General features: G+C 46.4%; 1 protein-coding gene across 3 annotated transcripts in view; it reads right to left on the bottom strand.

Annotated features, from left to right (window-relative positions):
• CEP89 (centrosomal protein 89) overlaps nt 1–17,753 on the bottom strand; it is a 1,116,496-nt gene that overhangs the window by 574,293 nt on the left and 524,450 nt on the right. For all 3 annotated transcript variants that reach the window (XM_069216542.1, XM_069216544.1, XM_069216543.1), the window contains one exon: nt 16,661–16,764. In XM_069216542.1, the coding sequence (XP_069072643.1) occupies nt 16,661–16,764 (104 nt within the window). The remainder of the gene's footprint in view (nt 1–16,660; nt 16,765–17,753) is intronic.

The following is a 17,753-nucleotide window of genomic DNA, read 5'->3' as shown; positions in this document are numbered from 1 at the left end:
TCTGTGCACTTTTGCAAGGAATCCTTCGTGTAGCTGGGCTCACCATTGGTAGTGTAGTTGGGGTTGGTCTGGTTAGGGAGACCACAGAGGTCGTTTTAGTCTCTGATGGTGGCATTGACTTTGCCACCTTGGTTGCTTGTCCCCTTAATATGGTTAAGTACAAGCAACATCCAATAATAAATGGTGATGAGGTTGAGGCCTAGAGGGACACAGGAGCCAGTAAATGGTGATAGAGAAACTGGTTCACCCTGATCAACATCTACTTGGTCAGCAGTACCAAGTGACTGATGCTCACAATAACACACTTAGCCACCCCATGGCTGTTGTGAATCTCAACTGGGGGGTGGGGGGGGAGAGAGGAGTTACTGGTCCAATGAAAGTTGTGGTAGCCACTGAATTACCTGTAGATTGCTTACTATGCAATGATTTGGAGACAGCAGCTTGGGCTGAAGTGGAGTTGGAGGTTCATGCAGCAATGCTGGGCATTCCTGGGCATATTTTTGCTTTGACAAGGGCTCAGACCAAGAAGCAAAAAGGACAGGGAAACTTTGATCCTAGAACAATGGACCAAGTGCTCCCAAAAGCTTGGGGTAGTAAGGGTAAATCCTTGCCCACTATCCCTCCCTCTCCAGAAGATCCTCCTTTTGAGGAAGAGGAATCCTCTCCCTGTGCAGAACCTACACCAGATGAGCTGGCAGCAGACACAGCTGAGCTTTTGGGTGCAGGGGGGCCTGCTAGGGAAGAGCTGAGTGTGGCACAGCAGACCTGTCCTACACTAGAGGGTTTGAGACAGTAAGCTGTCAAACAGCAGAATGGGGATGTCAGTGATAGCCATAAGGTGTATTGGGAAGACAACCTCCTGTATACTGAGTCAAGGGACCCTAAACCTGGAGCTGCCAGGAGATTGGTCATCCCTTTGCAGTGTAGGGAGTTTCTTCTAACCTTGGTACATGACATTTCTTTGGGTGGGCATTTGGGCCAGAGTAAAACTTGGGACAGGCTTGTTCCATTGTTTCACTGGCCTCATATGTCAGAGGACACCAATGAGTTTTGTCGCTCGTGTGACCTGCCAAGACCGTGCCAAGACTGGTGGCACACTAAAGGCCCCTCTAATTCCACTTCCTGTGGTTGGGGTGCCCTTTGAGAGGGTAGGGATTTACATAGTTGGCCCCCTTGACCCTCCAACAGCTTCAGGCAATAGATTCATCCTTGTGGTAGTGGACCATGCACTAGATATCCTGAAGGAATTCCCTTAAGGACCACTACAGCTCCTGCAGTGGCAAAGGCCCTCCTGGGAATCTTTTCCAGGGTGGGTTTTACTAAAGAGGTGGTGTCAGACAAATGGTAGCAACTTCATGTCTGCATACCTAAAAGCAATGTGGAAGGAGTGTGGTGTTACCTACAAGTTCACCACTTCTTACCATCCACAAACAAATGGTCTGGTTGAGAGGTTTAATAAAACTTTCAAAGGAATGATAATGGGACTCCCTGAAAAACTCAGAAGGAGATGGGATGTCCTGTTGCCTTGCCTCCTTTTTGCTTACAGGGAGGTACCCCAAAAAGGAGTGGGCTTTAGCCCCTTTGAACTCCTCTTTGGGCACCCTCTGAGAGGTCCCCTTGCACTTGTGAAAGAGGGTTGGGAACAACCTATAAAAGCTCCTAAACAGGACACTGTGGATTATGTACTTGGCCTCAGATCAAGAATGGCTGAGTACATGAAAAAGGCCAGTAAAAATGTTCAGGCCAGCCAAGAGCTGCAAAAGCAATGGCATGACCAGAAGGCTTTCCTGACCAAGAACCACCAAGGACAGAAGATGTGGGTATTGGAGCCTGTGGCCCCAAGAGCACTCCAGGACAAATGGAGTGGACCCCATCTCATTGTTGAGAAAAATGGTGAGGTTACCTACTTGGTAGACCTGGGCACTGCCAGGAGTCCCCTTAGGGTGCTTCATGTCAACCGCCTGAAACCCTACTATGGCAGGGCTGATTTAACCCTGCTCATGGCAACTGATGAGGGACAGGAAGAAGAGAGTGACCCTCTCCCTGATCTTTTCTCCACCACTGAAGCTGATGCTTAGTGGAGGGAGTGGTGCTAGCAGATTGCCTTACTGCTGAGCAGAAGGACAACTGCATTAATCTTGTAGGACAATTTTCTGACCTCTTCTCACTGATACCAGGTACAACTACTTGGTGTGAGCATACAATCAATACTGGAGACAGTTTACCTGTCAAAAGTAAGATTTATAGGCAGCCTGACCATGTCAGGGCTTGCATTAAACAAGAGGTACCGAAGATGTTGGACTTAGGAGTGATTGAGCCTTCAGAAAGCCCATGGGCTAGCCCAGTGGTGCTTGTCCCAAAACCTCACAGTAAGGATGGTAAAAGAGAAATTAGGTTTTGTGTTGACTATAGAGGCCTCAGTCAAGTAACCAAGACAAATGCTCACCCTATACCCAGGGCAGATGAGCTAATAGATACACTGACTTCTGCCAAGTATCTAAGCACTTATGATTTAATTGCAGGGTATTGGCAGATTAAAATTTTCAGAAGATGCTAAACCTAAAACTGCATTTTCAATCATTGGAGGGCACTATCCCTTCACTGTGATGCCCTCTGGTTTGAAGAATGAACCTGCCACTTTCCAAAGGTTGGTGAACACAGCCCTGCAAGGTTTGGAAGCTTTTAGTGCAGCATATCTAGATGATATAGCTGTCTTTATCTCCACCTGGGATGAGCACCTGGTCCACCTGTGGAAAGTGTTGGAGGCCCTGCAAAAGGCAGGCCTCACTATCAAGGCTTCAAAGTGCCAGATAGGGCAGTGGAAAGTGGTTTATCTGGGCCACCTGGTAGGTGGGGAACAGATTGCACCACTGCAGGGAAAGATCCAGACCATTACGGAATGGGCTCCCCCTACAACTCAAACCCAAGTGAGAGCCTTTCTAGGCCCCACAGGGTACTATAGGGGGTTCATCAAGAATGATGGCTCCATTGCAGCTCCTCTTAATGACCTCACTAGTAAGAAGATGCCTAAAAGGGTATTGTGGATAGCTAGCTGTCAAAAAGCTTTTGATGAGCTCAAACAGGCCATGTGCTCTGCACCTGTCCTAAAAAGCCCTTGCTACTCCAAAATGTTTATAGTCCAGACTGATGCTTCTGAATTGGGGGTTGGGGCAGTGCTATCACAGCTGAACACTGAGGGCCAGGATCAACCTGTTGCTTTTATCAGCAGGAGGTTGACCCCTAGAGAAAAGCGTTGGTCTGCCATAGAGAGGGAGGCTTTTGCTGTGGTCTGGGCACTGAAAAAGTTGAGACCATACCTCTTTGGTACTCACTTCATTGTTCAGACAGATCACAAACCTCTATTAGGGCTAAATCAAATGAAAGATGAAAATCCTAAATTGTTGAGGTGGTCCATCTCCCTACAGGGAATGGACTATACAGTGGAACATAGACCTGGGAGTACCCACTCCAATGCAGATGGACTCTCCAGGTATTTCCACTTAGACAATGAAGACTCATCTAGGCAAGGTTAGCCTTATTGTCCCTAGTTTGGAGTGGGGGTGGGGGGTGTTGTGTAGGAAAGTACCATCTTGCCTGGCATGTTACCCCCATTTTTACTTGTTTGTCAGGTTGTTTTTGCCTGTGTCACTGGGATCCTGCTAGCCAGGACCCCAGTGTTCATAGTTTGTGGCCTATATGTGTTCCATGCGTGGTGCTTAACTGTGTCACTGAGGCTCTGATAACCAGAACCTCAGTGTTTATGCTCTCTCTGCTTTTAAAATTGTCACTGCAGGCTAGTGACCGTTTTCACCAATTCTGATTGGCACACTGGAACATCCTTATCATTCCCTAGTATATGGTACCTAGGTACCCAGGGTATTGGGGTTCCAGGAGATCCCTATGGGCTGCAGCATTTCTTTTGCCACCCATGGGGAGCTCAGACAATCCTTACACAGGACTGCCACTGCAGCCTGAGTGAAATAACGTCCACATTATTTCACAGCCATTTTACACTGGCCTTAAGTAACTTATAAGTCACCAATATGTCTAACCCTCACTTATTGAAGGTTAGGTGCAAAGTTACTAAGTGTGAGGGCACCCTGGCACTAGCCAAGGTGCCCCCACATTGTTCAGGGCAATATCCCCGGACTTTGTGAGTGAGGGGACACCATTACACGCGTGCACTACATATAGGTCAATACCTATATGTAGCTTCACAACGGTAACTCTGAATATGGCCATGTAACATGTCTAAGATCATGGAATTGTCCCCCCCCCATGCCAAATCTGGTCTTGGGGTGCCAATCCCATGCATCCCCGGGGCTCCAGCATGGACCCTGGGTACTGCCAAACTAACTCTCTGGGGTTTTCACTGCAGCTACCACTGCTGCCAACCCACAGACAGGCTTCTGTCCTCCTAGGGTGTGGGCAGCCCAGTCCCAGGAAGGCAGAACAAAGGATTTCCTCAGAGAGGGTGTTACACCCTCTCCCTTTGGAAATAGGTGTTAATGGCTGGGGGAGGAGTAGCCTCCCCCAGCCTCTGGAAATGCTTTGAAGGGCACAGATGGTGCCCTCCTTGCATAAACCAGGCTACACTGGTTCATGGATCCCCCAGCCCCTGCTCTGGAACGAAACTGGACAAAGGAAAGGGGAGTGACCACTCCCCTGTCCATCACCACCCCAGGGGTGGTGCCCAGAGCTCCTCCAGTGTGTCCCAGACCTCTGCCATCTTGAATGCAGAGGTGTGAGGGCACAATGGAGGCCTCTGAGTGGCCAGTGCCAGCAGGTGACTCAGAGACCCCTCCTGATAGGTGCTTACCTGGTTAGGTGGCCAATCCTCCTCGGAGGGCTATATAGGGTCTCTCCTGTGGGATTCTCGTCAGAAAACGAACGCAAGAGCTCACCAGAGTTCCTCTGCATTTCCCTCCTCGACTTCTGCCAAGGATCGACCGCTGACTGCTCCAGGACACCTGCAAAACCGCAACAAAGTAGCAAGACGTCTACCATCAACATTGTAGCGCCTAATCCTGCCGGCTTTCTCAACTGTTTCCTGGTGGTGCATGCTCTGAGGGCTGTCTGCCTTCACCCTGCACTGGAAGCCAAGAAGAAATCTCCAGTGGGTCGAGGGAATCTTCCCCCTGCTAACGCAGGCACCAAACTTCTGCATCACTGGCCCTCTAGGTCCCCTCTCATCTTGACGAACGTGGTCCCTGGAACACAGGAGCTGGATCCAAGTGACCCCAATAGTTCAGTGGTCCATCTGTCCAAATTTGGTGGAGGTAAGTCCTTGCCTCCCCACGCCAGACAGTAATCCTGTGTACTGCGTGAACTGCAGCTGCTAGGGCTTCTGTGCACTTTTGCAAGGAGTCCTTCGTGCACAGCATAGCCCAGGTCCCCAGCACTCCGTCCTGCATTGCTCAACTCGCTGAGTCGACCACCAGCTTCGTGGGACTCTCCTTTGTCTGTTTTATTGAACCCCTGTTCAAGTGCTTTTGCGGGTGCTGCCTGCTTCTGCGTGGGCTCTCTGTGCTGCTGAGCGCCCCCTCTGTCTCCTCCTCCAAGGGGCGACCTCCTGGCTCTTGCTGGGCCCAGGCAGCACCCATTTTCTTCAACCGCGACCTTTGCAGCTAGCAAGGCTTGTTTGCAGTCTTTCTGCATGCAAACAACTCTGCATCCTCCAGCACGCCGTGGGACATCTTCTGTGCAAAGGAGAATTTCTTGGCATCTTCCGTTGTTGCAGAATCTTCAGCTTCTTCCATCTGGAAGCAGCCCTTTTGCACCTTCATCTGGGGTTTAGTGGGCTCCTGTCCCCCCGGACAATTGCGTGACTCTTGGACTTGGTCCCCTTCCTTTGCAGGTCCTCAGGTCCAGGAATCCGTCTTCAGTGATTTGTAGTCAGTTGTTGTCCTTGCAGAATCCCCTGTCACGACTTTACTGTGTTTCTGGGTTAGTAGGGTAACTTTACTCCTACTTTTCAGGGTCTTGGGGTGGGGTACCTTGGACACCCTTATTGTTTTTTACACTCCCAGCGACCCTCTACACACTACAGTAGACCTGGGTTCTCTAAGTGGTTCGCATTCCACTTTTTTAGTATATGGTTTGTGTTGCCCCTAGGCCTATTGCATCCTATTGTATTCTACAGTGTTTGCACTAATTTTCTAACTGTTTACTTACCTGATTTTGGTTTGTGTGTATATTTTGTGTATTGTACTTACCTTCTAAGGGAGTATATCCTCTGAGATATTTTTGGCACATTGTCACTAAAATAAAGTACCTTTATTTTTAGTAATTCTGAGTATTGTGATTCTTATGATATAGTGCTATATGATATAAGTGGTATAGTAGGAGCTTTGCATGTCCCCTAGTTCAGCCTAAGCTGCTCTGCTATAGCTATCTCTATCAGCCTAAGCTGCTAGAACACTACTAATCTACTAATAAGGGATAACTGGACCTGGCACAAGGTGTAAGTAGCATCAGGTACCCACTATAAGCCAGGCCAGCCCCCTACAAAGAGTAATAAAACAGTTAACATAAAGGTAGTGAGAGTGTTGGGGGACGATAGATCCGTGGTTTAGTGACTGGTGAGGCAGAGAGAAATGAGACAAGAGTAAGATATGTAGAAAAAAAAGGAAATAACAAACGGTGAAGTACAAAGGTATCGAGAGGCAAAATAGAGGGAGATACGGGAAGTAAACAAAAAGTAGAGAGATCAGTAAAAAAAAGAGTGAAGGCAGATAGTGAGAGATGCTAGAACAAATGATGGATGCGGAGAGAAAGTGGTAGACAGAAAGAAAGTGTGGAGACCTGGACAGAAAGAGGGACAGTCAAAGGCAAACAGAGAGAGAGAACGAGAGATTATTATAAAAAGTTAGAGGCAAACAAAAAGAGAGAGAAATTATTTTTTCAGGAGGACCTCAGAATATGGAGGACTTTACATTGGTCCACATTGCGCAATCTTTAAACTGTCTCTGTATGTTTTCCTGCTCTGGAAGGCTGGAGAGTGTGTAAGGTGGCCCAGCCACAGGACGGTGAGGTGGGAAGCTTGAGTGTCCCTTACTGCTGGGGAAGGGAAGAACATCACCCAACATTATTAAAAACCTTATTAGAAATACAGATATTGTCTCCAAGTATTCCAATGTGGTTAGAAGAACCTTTGCTGTCCTATTTAAAGCACATTTAAAGTGGCAGCTGCTTAGAAGTGACAGTACTGATTGAATATGTTATAAACAACCTAGTGTGCTCCAAAGGTTGGGGAAGGGGTCTGTTAAGCTTATTTCACTGTTGAGTTCTAGGGCATAAGCAGCAGTGAGTGTACAGGGCTTGTTACCAGGCAAAGGCCCATGGAGGCTCCAAGGGTGTATTGGCTCTTACTAGTAATGTGATCCAGCAAGATGGCACAGGTGAAGTGTTCCAATAAAGGCACAACCAAATCATCTTTATGAGGTAGGAATATTGAGTACTTTTCAATTGGGTAAAAGTGACATTTGTATACATTCAGGCCCTGATTTATACTTTCACACAAAACTGGGCTAACGCAGTTTCATGTGAAAAAGTATACCGCCGCCCAGCGCCATCCCAAGATGCCGGCCGGGTGTCATATTTATGATATGATGGTAGCCGGCGGTAAGGCCCGGCTAGCGTCATGAAAAAGAACGCTAGTCGGGTGGGTGAGGCGTAGGGGGAACTGGATGTTGTGCATCAAAGGACGACGCTAGTCCAGTAAAAGGCATAAAAATGCCTCTAATCAGACTAGCGTCATCCTTTGATGCACAACCCCCATGAACATGACTCCTGCCTTAGTAAAGACAGGAATCATACCCACCACCTCAATGGCCATGCCCAGGGGACATTTGTCCCCTGGGCATGGCCATTGGGCCCAAGTGCCATGTTAGGGGGACCCGGGTTAGCCCCCACCCCATGGCACTTAACATAACTATTTGAAATGCTCGCCTGAACTTACCTGTCTGACCTGGGATGGGGTCCCCCCCCAATCCACTGGAATCCCTCTGGTGTGGGTGGTGGTGTCCCTGGGGCTGCTAGCGAAGGGCACCTGTGGGCCCATTCCATGGTCTATGACCATAGAAATAGGCCCACAGCTCCCCTAACGCCTGCCCTGACCCAGGTGTTAAATAATGGTGCTAAGAAAGCTTAGCACCATTATTTAAGGCCCCCTTCCCCCCATATTTGATCTCAGCACAGGGTAATAAATGTGGCACTCAGACCATATTGTCATTTTTTGCACGGGAACGCCTACCTTGCATCTCATTGACATAAGGTTGTTTCCCGCTAGCAAAAAATTACTAACTCCATGACTTTGGCACTAGACGAGCAGAGCGCAAAAGTATAAATATGGAGTTAGGTTTGCACTGAATTTGCGTAAAAAAATGATGCAAATTCGGCTTAAACACAGTATAAATATTGAGCCAAAATGCTTTCAAAATTGCACAGTCAAGACTGTATGAAAGCCCTTGGCCATCCACAACAAATACACACTACAGATAAACAGGTAAGTGTATCACGTGTAGTCCCAGGTGCAGAGTTTGCATCATAAAAAATTTAACACAACACTTGCACACTCCCACTCAGGAAGCAGAGCCAGTGTGGCACATCACAAAACTCTCTACTGCTCACCTTCTCACACACCTTTCATCTCACTAGTGTGTGTTCGCATTTTCACTGTTTAATCTCTCGACCTCTCTTCCACTCATTCATGGTAACCGCCTCGCCTGCCCTTTTACCACAATTGTACTGCTTCCATCCAGCACTTCATTTCTAAACTTCTCTCTTGGTGTCTTTCTGTGCTTCTTACTCTTTATATAGCCCTTTCTCTGTCTTTCCCTCCTTCCTTTCCCACACCTCACCGGCTCTATGTCCTCCTCTTCAGCCTCTTCGCTACCATTTCTCTGCCCCCTTACTTTTAACTTCTCTCTCATTGCCCTCCCTCCTTGCCTCCTCCTCAGGTAGCCCCAAAGTCTGTGGGCTCTCAGGAACAGCACTGCTGCAGGGCATGTGCAAAAGGCCTGAGGGACAGGGACAAGGGCAGTGCAATGCCCTGTCCTGAAAGGAAAAGAGTGTGTGAAATGACCTGCCTTGCCTGGGCTCCAGAGAGGCTAAGGGCACCGCCCCATGCCTATCATGTGCCGGAGGAACAGGGGATGGATGGGTAAGAAACACACAGCCGGCCTCATACTGAGGAAAGGTGTGAAAATGGCTTTTCACAGCTGGGCTCCAGGGATACTGCTCCTACTCCCTTCCATTCCCCGGCTCAATCTGCTTGCATTATTGTGTGTCAACCCAGCCCACACACTATTTATGGGCCTGTCCTGCAGGGTACTGTTGAGGACGTTGCCGGCCCCTGCTAAGATGTGAGGGGACATGATTCCTCCTGTCCCCGCTGCAGGCTTCCAGAGAGCGTGCTTAGGCCCCAGAGAATTGCTGCCCAGGCCGGACTCTTCAACTCATCCTGAAACCACTCAAAGCAGGCACAACTGGACGAAAGAAAATCAGCCCACGACGGGGCCTCAGACACCGGCCCATTGGCCGTTGCCCGAATGCCCGGTTTACCAATCCGACCCTGCTAATCAGCCAATCTACCACACTTGCAGAACAAATAACAGTACTAAAGTTAACTGTAAAAGATGTAAACCCCTACCTGAGTCATAGTGCATCAAGCAACACCTAAATATTCAACAAAAAGGAATGGACCCCTTGGTTGAAAAAGTACAGTCATTATTGAGAATAGACGACGTCATTGTTTTAATGCAGTACAATTTCAACAATATCCTGCAACAACTTTGTTGAAGGCCAAAACGGAAAAAAACCATATTAATAACCAGACAATAACTAGGGAATAAAACAAGGGCCCCGCATCAATTGTAGCTAGCACACTCTTGCTAGTGGCAACACCAAATAAGAACTGTGCAGTTCAAACAACTTTACAAATAACCCAGGAAGAAAATATTCAATTTTCCATTACAAATAAACAGGTGACAGACACAGACAGCAAGTTTTCACAATCACAACTTGTAAAAAAACAAACACCATTCTCCGCATTGTGTATGTCTGAGGAGAACCCTGCCATGAGAGTGGAACTATCTGCATTTTCCCATATTACATGCAGAATGTGCAATAGCAGCGCAAAACGTTTGTGTCCGTTAAACAGAAATTGTGCACCATGAACCTGGAGTATATGTTGCGGTTTTCTGCCACCCTTCAGGCCCTCCAAAGGGGAAAGGTGCACTTCTTCACCGCCTCGGAAGAGGTTTGGGAAGGGCTGAACATGAACAGGTGCTGTGACAACATCTGGCACAGCAGGCCGCTACCAGGGGCTGTGGCCGCCGGCAACTGTCAAGAGAAGGGGCGTGGACTGGGTACATCAACGGAGTGACTGGTGGTCTGCGAGGATGACACTTGGGACTAAGTATTTTGAAGTCAGGCAACTGGAGTGATGGCCCTGCTGAGATGCCTCTCCCCTCGGCTAGAGGAGGACCCGCCAGTGGGGTGAGCGAGTAGGGCCCTGGATAAGTACCAGAATGCACCACTGTGAGAGAGGAGGTCGTGAGCCTTGCATAGAGGCGCAGGTCTGGTCGTCTTTGTAGGCCGTGAGTGGGGAGGGGGCACCGAGGCCGGATGAGAAGAATATGACCAGCTGCGACATAAGTTGGCAACTACATTTGTAACTGGATCACTGAGGGATCCTCTGAATGCTGTGCAGGCTAGACATGGCAAAAGAGTGGCGTAAAACTTGAGGGGGGAGTGGCTGTATGGGGGCACAAAGCAGCGGCGATCCTTGCAAATGCGACACACGCACATCACTGCACCCCTCCAGTTTTACACCTAAGTGCTTGGGTGGCTGAAGGCTGTGCCCCTCAGGTGACGCTCTAGGCTACTGCTCTGTGGTGCCTGGGGGATAAGACCTCTCCACGTATTGTATAAAGGTTAAAAGTAGTTATATTGCACTCACCAAGATCTGAGGTGAGATGGAGAAGCACCAGTTAGTTAGGCTGGGTGTTTCCCCAGGAGTTGGGATATATGCCGCATGCACACACGGCACAGTAGAAGTAACACAGAGTGAGCACCAAGCTCTCTAACCGGACCTCGGCCTTCGATTGGCACATATGGTCGGTGAGGTCTATACCCTTGACAATCACTGCTACCTTGCATAAAGAATGGCTGCAACACATGAGGACACATTATGGATAGCCACCTGGAAAGTCTGTGGCTTTAATGCCTACAAAACAAAATGCTTACGGTCTCACTCCTATCTGAAATAGCCACGCAGAAGAGATACATTTGACAGACAAAGATGAGGAAAATGAGGAAGAAATGGCATGGTCTGTTCTCCTCCAGGCACTTCTCCTATGCCATGGGAGTTCATATGGATGTCTCCTGGGGCACCCCATCAACACTGGCAATCTACATCAGCTGTGAGGGCTGATGTATTATGGTCCACGGCCTGCTAGATGGGGTGGAGGAATCCTGCTAAACTTATATGCAGCCAACATTGATAACAAGGAGATTTTTTTATTCACTATCTCATCTCACCCTCCAATGCATCGATCTCCCATTGATTTGGGATGGTGACTGCAACTGTGTTTTAGACAGTAACTGAGACAGCCATCCAACCAAACACCACACCACACTAAGCCAAGAATGACGGGGCACTACTTGAGGTCATGAAGTGGTTGGATTGTGTACATGTCTGGCGTGTCTTACACCCTGTGGACAGTCAATCACACAACATATACAGTCGAATGGACCGTATACTGGTGTCTAGAGAGTTCAGTCCCAGGATGCAAGAGGCCAGCTACTTAATTGGGTTCCTTTCCGATCATTACTTATTGGCTGTAGACTATGAGAGGACTTGGGCCCACAGTGCAGATGCTGGCTTGGTGGCTGTGCCCGAAGCCCTCACAGATGAAGCCTTAAGGTCAGAAATCAAGGCTGCTATATATGGCTACATAGAGGAGGGTACAGAGACTTGCGCAATGGAATGGGAGGCGCTGAAGGCAGTCTTTCGCAGAGAGTGCATGTCCACGACATACAGTATTAAGCAACACCTGCAGCACATGCTGGGACGGCAGGAGACCTAACTGACATTCCTCCAAGCACGGGAGGCGAGGGGGACAGACATCTAGGACTGACCTACCCTTCAGAGGGAAACAGCAGATACGTGAGACGAACTGGACAAGCTCAGCTTGAGACGATAGATGTTAAATCAAGAGGGGAAAATATTGAGGAGCCTCCTAGAATGGTTATTTAAATGAGAAGCCCCACCTCACTGATTTTAAATGTGATACGGCTGGCATCACTGTGACGGTAACACAATACACCATATATGACACCCTGGTAGATTTTCTTGCCTCCCTCTTTGTGATCGGCCCCCTGACTTGTCGCAGATCAGGGCGTTTCTGGAGCCCCTCTGGTTTGAGCAGCTCCCTCGGACAGACACTGACGTGCTGGAACAAACACTCATATATGTATGAGGTACTGGCACGATCCGAACAATGCCCATGGGTAAGACCGCTAGTGTGACAGCTAACCCTCTGAATTTTACCAAGCACACTGTGGCATCCTTGTGGACAAGGTCTTGGAAGTCTACTGGGAGGCAAATTAGAATAATCTCTTCCCGGACTATATGATAGAGGCCACCATCATAATGGTACCAAAGCCTGACAAAGATTTGAAGGACATGGGTGTGTACCGCCCATTGTCAATGTTAAATATATACACAAAAAATCTCACCAAAACACTAGCCAATTAACTATTGCCATGAGTGAGAGCTCCAATACACGAGGACCAATGCAGCTTTATACAGGCAGTAATACAGTCATGAACATATGCCGTCTTACCCAGGTTATGGCCTTGGTTGAAGAGATCCAAGATGAGTGCGCCCTTGTGTCACTAGGCACTGAAAAGACGTTTGATTCTCTAGGAAGGGAATATATGTTTGAGGTCCTCAGGGCAATGGGCTTCGGTGTGAATTTTCTCCCCCGTATTCAACTATTATACAGAGACCAGACAGCACGGATTCAGTCTGGTGATCAAATATCCAGCTGCTCGATAGTGGAGAGGGGCACCAAGTAGTGCTGTACATTTTCACCCCTACTCTGAGATTGCGATGGAGTCCTTGGCATTTGGGCCGAGGCACAAGACTGAGCCATAGGTCATATGCGTAGGCAGTAGAGTACACGTGGTATATGACCCAGAGAATCCATACCAATACTCCTGCATGGGCTGGGGGCCTTTGCTATACCCCCCTAGGTTGGGCTGGAAGATGGGGACTATTCACAGCTGCTGGACTGGGTCTTAAATAGGAAGGCCTCATTATTTTGATATTTGGGGGGTCTGGATTATACACATAGCTGCCTCCCACTATGTGCATAACCTGGGTAGGAAGGTACAGAGGCTTAGAGCCTTAATACAATTCTGCATATCTGTCCCACTCTCACTAATGGCCAGATGGCACTGGTAAAAATGGTCCTGCTACCACAATGCCTCTACATGCTGCAAAACGTAATGTATCCAATCAGTCGGTTTATCCTTCAGGAGATTGATGGGTTTGCTGACGTTTCTGTTGGGGTGAGTAAGAGAAGTAGGGTGTGTTTGACAGTACTGCAGCTAGAGTGGATGGAGGCCTGGGGTTTCCAGACCTGTAACTCTTATCATATTGCCACACAACTGCAGCATGCAGTGAAATGGTGGACTTACAGATCCAAACTGGGAAAGCACACTGATGAAGGGGGCCTCCCAGATGGTGAGCTGCTAATCTGCCTGATGAGAGGAGCTCATCAGCCCCCTCAACACCTAGATTGATAAGTCAAGTAGCCTCTACGTGGGAAACAGCAGTTAAGAGAGTGCTAGGACAGCCACCCTTCAGCAGGGCGCTCTCGTTGATTGGCTGCAATTGCTCAGGTGCAATGTTGCTGGAGATGTAGAAAGACAGAAGATGCCTTGAAATGGGAGAGATACACCCAGGGACCAAGTTTATAACATTTGAGGAGGCGTTTGGGATTGGACCAAGCTAGTTTTAGCAGTTTGCCAAATTGTCACGCCCGAGACACTGACCCCCTCTGCCACCCTGGAGATTCTCCTGAAAGGGGATGAGGTGAAAGGATAAGCGTCACAGCTCTACACAGCACTAAAGGCAACAGAACCCCGTCCTGGCTGCAGGCCCAACAAGCCTAGGATGACAGTCTATTGTCACCGCTGACAAATGCAGAGTGGGCAACACCTTGCACACAAATACAGGACGGTGTGAGTAATGTGCGGTTCAAACTAGCACACTTCAATTATCCCCGCTGCCAATATTTGATGCTTGCTAGATTAAAGAGGATCTAGCACACTAAAATCTCGGGATGCCCAAGCCGAGTTTCTGCACATGACATGGCTGTGTAGTAAGTTGCAGCAGTACTGGATGGAGGTGGTCCTACAGCTTTAGAGGGTGACATGTTGGAGTGCCTTTTAGGTATAGTTCATAAACCCAAACACCGCAATATGCAGCACAGAATTAAAACCCTAGAATTACTGCTGGCCAAGCGCCAGATAGGGATATATTGGCTTTCTATGTGGAGCCTGGCACTTATGAAATGACACTGGAACATAAAGGATTGGGCACTGGCAGAAGAAGCAAGGCTAAAAAGAGTGCAAAGTGCTTAGGGACAGAGGAGGGCATGGTATGCTGGATGGCCATGCTTGAGGCTGTCCTGCAGAGCCAACAAGAAGGGAGAGACAATGAGGGAAGCCTTGCAACCTAGAGGGCTAATAGCAGATAATTATTGAGCCTTGGCCTGACTCAGGTACATAGGATGGGAGAGAGACTGGGAGCAGTTAAGCGTTGCTGATACTAGACAACTGGAATGGGTGGGAACCAGAAGGAGGCTGTGGTTAAGTAAGGTGGGATGTGGTTTGTCATACTGCTTATAACTGACATTTATGTACTATTGTATGATATAACGTTGCTGACTGCTGGGTGCACTCACTAACTGTGCTAGTGCGGGAATGTACCATAGTTGTTGTATAGTTCCTGGAATGTTTAATTGTAAAAATAACAAATAAAGATTATTTTAAAACGTTTCATTCAAAGACAACACAGCCCTAAGAACGGTATTTATTCCTTTTAATGCAACCTCCAAAAGCAATAATTAACAATTAAAGTTGATACATTAATGCCTCACATTAAGTGTCAGCCTTCCTAATACCATGCTGCTTCAACAGTCCCTGCAGGACTGTTTAAAAATCGGTTTCCGGCTTACAGGTAATCAAGGGCACTTTAGAAATACAGATAAGACATGTTGTCTATGTCCAGGCCTCCAAAATTCTACTTGCCCACTTGCTATTGTGAGTCATATTTTCAGAGTTCACAAAGAACAGTTCTTCTGGTCAAACAGTAAGTGATGGAGGCCTTTAAATCATCTTCTGGTCTCATTTGCTCCGTGTTTAGAGACAGAGGTCAAAAGTCAGTTTGTTTTACAATTAATTTTCCTTCTGACTGCAGAGATCTGGGATTTTGTCAGTTTTTTTCCTAACAACATTTAAATAGCTAATTTAACTGTACAAACATTTCAAAATATATTTCAGTAATTGTGAAAGCCCATTGTTTGTACTTCTGTGTCATGAAAATAATATTTCAACAGGATGAAAACAAATCAGAATACTTTACTTGGTGATGTGCAAAGATTAAATGTTTTCTGAAATCCGATTTTCACAGATTGGTAATACATTGTATAGTTTTATCAGTAAAGCTGCAAGTTACTGGGAAGGTTTTTGGACATTTTATGGAAATCTTCTCTCTGCAAATGACAGTGTGTGATCACATCATGCTTTAGTGTTTAAACATAAACCTAGAAACACTCCTTTCCTGGTAGCAATGCTATTAGTAAACTAAGAGGCAAGTAATGGATCATGTGTCCCCTATATGTGGGCTAGATTCTCTTTATACAATGAACAAACGTTTAGTCCACTTAATCAAACAAATAAGTTTTTTTTGTACGGAAGAAATGCTCAGCTCACATATTTGAAGGTATGCTCATATGTGAGAATGAAGAAAAAGGCAACTCTGTAAAGTAAAATATTTGCCTAGGATCACACAAATGAGACCTGATTACAGGTCAAGTACAATACAGTTATGGTCAAATAGATTATTCAAGTTATTTGACCTGCAGGACAAGTAATATTTTTATGATTTTTCGAGGCCTGATGTCATGCATGTATGGAACCAGTTGTTCATACTGTATGCCTCTGTGCACTTTTGGAGGACTTAAGAAGCAAGTACTTATCATCAATCTTCAGAGAAACTTGCGTAAGGACAGTTAAAGAGAGAACACCCCTATGCTTCTTGGGTCTGACAAACACACTAACATTTCTTACTTTAGCAGCATAGCATAAATAGTCATTATGTGGTACTGAGCAAAATGTGGTAACTACAATAGGTAAATCTAACAATATTTATTAAACTAGACTAACATACATGACCATATTCTCTCTTTATGATGTTTTAATAATAATAATTAGACACGTACCACTTCATAACCATTGTAATGGCTTTAACTAACGAGTGACATATTGCACTATATGGGTTTGAGATCCTGACTTTAAAACTGGCCCTCAACAACAGTAGGCTGGCAAAAGTATACTTTATAGTAGTATGCATTGAGCTCACCATTCCTTGCAGGCCGTTGGCTTATTTTTTTCCAATTGCTGATGTAGCTGTTCATTCTCCCGCACCACTTCTTCTACACGTGCTCTGAAGCTCCTCATTTCTTCCTGTAACAGTTCAACAGTTCTAAAGTCAAGTCTATACAAAGATACTTCTCATTTTCTTTGCTCGCAAGTTAGTGAATGAATTGAAAACATTTAATTCCACAGCATGTCAACTCAATATAATTTTCTAATAACACTAAAAACACTTGTAGGCCATAATTAATAATAAATATTAAAGGCATAGAAAACAATTCACATTTTATCAAGTCTTTAACACTAGAAGATTTGGTGACACAACAAAACAGGATAACAATCAATTGGATTTGCATATCTAACCCACTGTATTCTTCAGCGTAGATGTTTTAAGATGTTAGTGGTGCTGGGTAAAAACCATTGTATAAGAGTAATAATGATTCTGCCAAACATTGAACAGTGGTTGTCACTTAATTTATCACGAAAAATGACATTGAAATGAATGTTTTAAAGAAGACAAACAACCACATTAGGTAAGTTCGGTGGAGGTAAACGTGGCTGGTATCCAGTCCTCGTAATACAATTCCATAAAAGCCTATGGAGATCATAATACGGCGGACAGGCTATCCGTCATGTCTGTGACGGGGTAACCCCTCTGCCAAACTCTAAATCAGGCCCTATGCCTCTGAGGCATTTTATTTTAAGAAAAGCCAGTGAAAGTATTTCCATGCACCTGAAAAGCAGCCCCTCTCTTTAAAAGCAAAGGTCATGCAGTCTAAGGCATGATCTATTTAAAGAGGAAGGGGGTACAGGCCAGCAAAGGAGGCACTTCAATAATCAAAGTTGTAGCCAGCTCACCAGAGGAACACCTCCTAATAGGCTGAAAAAGGTTCTGTGCTGGACCATAAAGACTGAAATATGAAAACTATTTTATCAGCATAACCCACTACATCTCATGTCCTTTATATCACCTGACAATAATATTTAATTAACTACATCAACCAAAATACTGTTATCACAAGTTAACTAGAGAGAAGCGGATGTGGCATTAAGAATGATAATTATATACTTATAATTAT

Source organism: Pleurodeles waltl, chromosome 12, assembly GCF_031143425.1.
Source record: "Pleurodeles waltl isolate 20211129_DDA chromosome 12, aPleWal1.hap1.20221129, whole genome shotgun sequence".
NCBI classification, from domain to species: domain Eukaryota; kingdom Metazoa; phylum Chordata; class Amphibia; order Caudata; family Salamandridae; genus Pleurodeles; species Pleurodeles waltl.
The sequence above is the reverse complement of the archived record's forward strand: the minus strand, read 5'-3'. Positions and strand labels throughout refer to the sequence as shown.